General features: G+C 34.5%; 2 protein-coding genes across 2 annotated transcripts in view; one reads left to right on the forward strand and one right to left on the reverse strand.

Moving 5' to 3' along the window:
* The window catches only part of LOC106677615 (uncharacterized), a 5,352-nt gene extending 2,657 nt beyond the window's left edge, over positions 1-2,695 (forward strand). The window contains exons 3-4 of the mRNA XM_014415647.2: positions 1,964-1,989; positions 2,124-2,695. Of these exons, the coding sequence (XP_014271133.1) occupies positions 1,964-1,989; positions 2,124-2,660 (563 nt within the window). The 3' untranslated portion in view covers positions 2,661-2,695. The remainder of the gene's footprint in view (positions 1-1,963; positions 1,990-2,123) is intronic.
* Positions 1-5,158, reverse strand: part of LOC106677614 (EGFR adapter protein) — a gene marked incomplete at its 5' end in the record, with an annotated part of 690,819 nt that overhangs the window by 452,179 nt on the left and 233,482 nt on the right.

Below are 5,158 nucleotides of genomic sequence, written 5' to 3' on the forward strand. Positions count from 1 at the left end.
GACGCCTAGGAGGATTATTAGGTAATGAAGGAGAAGCCAGGTTAGAAACAAGTGGATTTGGGTGGTTGAGAAGTTTATTATGGAAGGAACGGTATCTAACGTGTTTTTAAACCATAATTAAAGGTAGTCCTGTGCAACGTACAGCTAAAGGTGCTGTGCCACTAACTAGGTATGCATTTTTGCAGCTTGTAATTATGTATTTTTATTGCTGAAGTTTGGGGGAGTGAAAATAGTGAATCTTCGGATAATGACCCACGTACTTTAGTTAGGCCTCGATTTTAACTAAAAAGTATCCGTTGGAGGTTTGTTTATCTCACGAAAAAGCATAGCTACTAAGATATAGTCCACAAAATTATAATATTGAATATAACTTAAATATATCCCTACCACCATTTAAATAGTGCGTTGGAACTGCTACAATAAACTATAAGAATAACTAATTGTAGAAAATGGTCGGGGAGGAGAGGGGTTCGGTCAGCAAAAAGAACATAAATAAACAAAAAAATATTTATTCATGCCGACGTTTCGACCTGAGTTTCAGGTCTTCATCAGGGAACTGTGCAACTAATAATCTACTGTCAACTATCTACACCACATTATAAGAAAAACTGCAAGTTTTACTTTGTTAAATAACACAATTCTTAACTTAGGGAAAAGCCTTTTCCCGATTTTCATTTCTAATTTTGGATATGGAGGTCCTTACAAATAAAGAACTCTGTGATTTAATATCCCAAAAATGTTTTGGTAAAATGATTTATATACAAATGAACATAAAAAAAATATTTTGTTTAAAGTAAGTTACATCTGCACAAAATAATATATACAATAAATAAATATGTGGACTTTTTTATTTACACTTGAAAATCTTGGGAAGGAACCACCCGTTGGTGGTACTTCAAGCATTAATTTAAATTAGAAGGTCTCGTCATTTCAGACGCCTCGGAGGATTATCAGGGACTGTTAAGGATGAGAGATTAAGAACTAATGGGTTAGAATGGGTAAGAAGTTTGGAATGAAAAGACGCAAATCTGCAACGAATGGGATGTTAAGGTCTTTGTGGATGAGTTTATTTGTAACGTAATAAGGAACATCAAGAATTTTACGTAGGATTTTGGATTGGATGCGGGAGGAATTTGATGGTTTGGTAGAGTCCCAGAGCTAAATCCCATATGTCCAAATTGGTCTGATTATCATGATGTATAATAATTTTTTATAGTGAATGGGAAGTTTAGAGTTTTGTCAAGTAGGTGTTGTAGCAATCGGAATCTACGAGCAGTTTCTTGTCGTTAAGTCTTGTCTTAAATAAGTGTCTTAAAAAAAATATTTAAAAAGCGTCTTTCATATGACTTTTTTTTTACCTTCTTTTATGTTGAATATATACTAAGATTAGAATATAAAATATGTACTAAGAGGAAGTAATGCGAGCGCGCAAAATTTAGAATTAGAGTTTTCGACAAAAATATATATTTTGAGGTCTCTTTAGTATAAATATTTAAGATTCAAAATGGTTCGTCAAGAAATATGAGTCAATCCCATGTATTGATATTCTCTCCCCCTAAAATTACAAAATTGTTGCTTATGACATTCCTTTGTTGATCCCGACCTCTTCATTCCCTTTTTCTAACTATTGAATCCCAAAATAAGTTATAATGTGAATCTAGTAGTAATGAAAATAAAATTGTTTTAAAAACAATGCTGCCTACACCTACTTCTTTTTTTACTCTTTAATTTTGGCCGTCCCCATGTTGATTCAAAAATAATTAGCCTTTGTATTTTTCAGTTTGTATATTTATTTATACAAACTATTTATTTATAGTTATATTGTATTTATTGACAAATACTATTATGATTAATTATGAAACTGGCTCTGATGGCAATTAACAGAAAGCCACTTATTTAGATTTTTGTTTCAGCAATTAGATTTTCTTTGTACAAAGTAATTTTTTTCTTTCTTTTTTTCTAGAAAATGAAGAAATCTGTCACAAACGCGTAAGGAATTTCGTAATGTATATACAGATATATTTTTTTATTTTACTTTTTTTCTGTTTTAATCATGACCACCATTTTCTTTTTGACTTGATAAAACATTTTGGTCAAACTTTTATTGATCCTTCTTCCCATAGCCCTCCAGGAAGCAAGCTCAAGCTTGCAAACTCGAAAGCAAAACTTCGAGGTGCAAAAAAATCACATACTCGCTGGTTCACCTAAAGAGCGGCCACGTCATCGTCGAGAAAAAGCCAAATCTGGTAGTCCTCGATCTTCCGGATGGATCCTCTTCCAAACGAAAACAAAACCCTGAGCGAGCTCAATGCAGGAAGGCGCTGGAGAAGATAACTCGCAAGTTAGTGGAGAAGGCCGATTCAGTGTACCCTCAGGTCGATCTTGACAGTTCATCGGGTAGTGAATTGGACATGGATGACACTCCTGAGCAACGTGATGAAGACGAACAGGAGAAACGTAAAGAAGCTTCAAGGCTACCTCGCGATCGGAAGTTCTACGGCATCTGGGGGGAAGCTGAAGTAACCAGCAAGAACTTTCGTCAGGACTCCATGGAAGGGAGGCAGATCACATCCTTTTTCCTGCCCGACCAGGATGTGCCTGTCATCACGGCTATAGGGCCATCGAAGGATAGTACGGATCCTTCGACCAGAAGACCATAACAAAAATAAAATAAAAGTACGTTCCTTTATTGTTATCATTTTTTTTTTAACATTTACCTACCAAATTAGACTAATTAATGTTAATTTCTGAATTATAATGTATATATGTACATAAGAACCTACTTACACCAGTTCAGATTATTGGTGCCAAAAATAAAATGACGGGATATTCAAGTCATTTATATTCAATTGCCATTGAAGCGGATACCTACTTGTTCCTCTCGTTCTTTAATACCATGGTCCTAGGCAGTTAATGCTGACTGGTTTGTTTTGTAATTACTCAAGTACCCATCTCCTGATAAATCCCATCAGATCACCTTTACTCTCCGTCGTAAACCTCTACCCTCCTGTCCTACAGTATCCTTTCTAAATACTTCACTAACGCCTGTTGAACAGATTCGATACTTAGGACACCATCTTGAGAAGAGACGTGGAATCCACACACAAGACTGAAACGACAAGAAACTGCTCGTAAATTCCGATTGCTGCAACACTTACTTGACAAACGCTCTAAACTTCCCATTCACTAGAAAAAAATAGTATACACAACGATAATCAGACTAACTTGGACATAGGAATTGAGCTCTGGGGCTCCAACAAACCATCAAATTCTTCCCGCATCCAATCCTTACAATCCAAAATCTTACGTAAATCCTTGATGCTCCTTATTACGTCACAAATAAACTCATTCATAAAGACCTTAACATCCCATTCGTTGGAGATTTGACCCAAAACAGATATGCGTCTTTTCATTCCAAACTCCTTACCCATCCTATCCCATTAGTTCTTAATATTTCATCCTTAACAATCCCTGATAATCCTCCGAGGCGTCTGAAAAGAAGATGGCCACGGGACCTTCTAATTGAAATTAATGTTTGAAGTACCACCAATGAGTGGTTCCTTCCCAAGATTTTCAAGTGTATATGAAACATACAACATATTTACCTATTGTATTATTGTGTACAGTTGTAAATTACATTAAATAAATAATTAAAAAAATAATGTATAATTGATATTATCTGATATATAAATTGACTTAAGTTTTTTTTTGGACATATTTTTTTTTTAATGTAAAATTATGGTGTTATCAAAATCAAAATTGAGTTGGGTTTTTTAGCTGTGTGGTGCACTAATGCTGTTTTATTAGGATCCTTTTCCCTTATTTCTTGTATCATTTCTGTGTTGATATTTTGAAATAATGATTGTTTGAGACTTAACTAGTATAAAAAAAAAAATAAAAATAAAAAAAATTTCTGGAGATTTACCAAATTGGCTGAAACGTTGGACATTTAAAGAAACAATGAATGATTCAGACTTGACTAGAATAAAAATTACTTTATTTACACAATATGTTTTACTTATTTATATGTTTTCTTCACATACTACACCCCCAGCCATTTTCTGCATATAATCGTAATAAAAAAAAAAATTTCTAAGAATAACAAAATGACGATAAACAAAATAAACCTAAGCAATATTTTTGAAAGACATAAATTGACTCGGGGCCTTTATCGCAAAGGAAAAAAGAATATTCTCCTCTCCCTCCCCCCGAAGCAGTGACAGGGGGGAAAGCCATTAAATAGGCGGGGGCGGTGACGTCACGGTGACTGGCGGGAAATGGATGCAATTTCCTGCGGCGGCTCCACTGCCTCCTCAATTAGCCCTTTATAATTCAATATGGCCGTTCTTATCTCAACACCTGGCTCTCAGCTGGCAGTCGACTTCTCCTTATCAGTACATTATCTTGTTCGGGAAACTTTAAGGCAAGATGTCGAGGCCTAACTGTTTCCAGTCAATTGTAATGTCCTTGTATATACACAATAGAATATCTTCCTGGGGAGGGAATTAACAGATACTCTTATACAGACGATTGTTTAATATTATTCTGGTGGCTTGAGTAGATGTACGTATTTAATTATGACTGGCATCTTATTTCATAAATACAAATAAAAAATTAGAATCAATGTAAAAAATTATAATCATTCTACACAACGTATTTAATTCCGGAATATTCAAAATATATTAATATTGGCTTTGTCATATGTGATTTTATTACTTCCACTTATGAATAGTTATGGGATGTATTGAGACAGTGATTAGACAACTTCGAATTCGAGTTTCCGAAAAAGTTCCAACATCTATCCCTGCTGTATCTTTTATTCCACTATAATTTGTTGAACAGATTCGCTACCTAGGACTCCAAATAAACAAGAGATTGCTCGCAGATTTCTATTACTATAGCACCTACTTCATAAACGCTCTCAACTTCCCATTTCTTAAAAAATCTTTATAAACAAAATGATAATCAGAGCAATTATGATATACGGAATTTAGCTTTGAGTCTCCACCAAACCATTCCTCCCGTATTCAATCCTTACAATCAAGCTCCTTACTACGTCATAAATAAACTCATCCATAAAGAGCTCAACATCTCATCAGTTGTAAATTTGGCCCGATATAGATGAAACGAAATGAAAAAATAACTTTATTCTGGGACA

Source organism: Halyomorpha halys, unplaced genomic scaffold (genome assembly GCF_000696795.3).
Source record: "Halyomorpha halys isolate HHAL.00 unplaced genomic scaffold, Hhal_1.1 Scaffold105.1, whole genome shotgun sequence".
In the NCBI taxonomy this organism is placed as follows: Eukaryota; Metazoa; Arthropoda; class Insecta; order Hemiptera; family Pentatomidae; genus Halyomorpha; species Halyomorpha halys.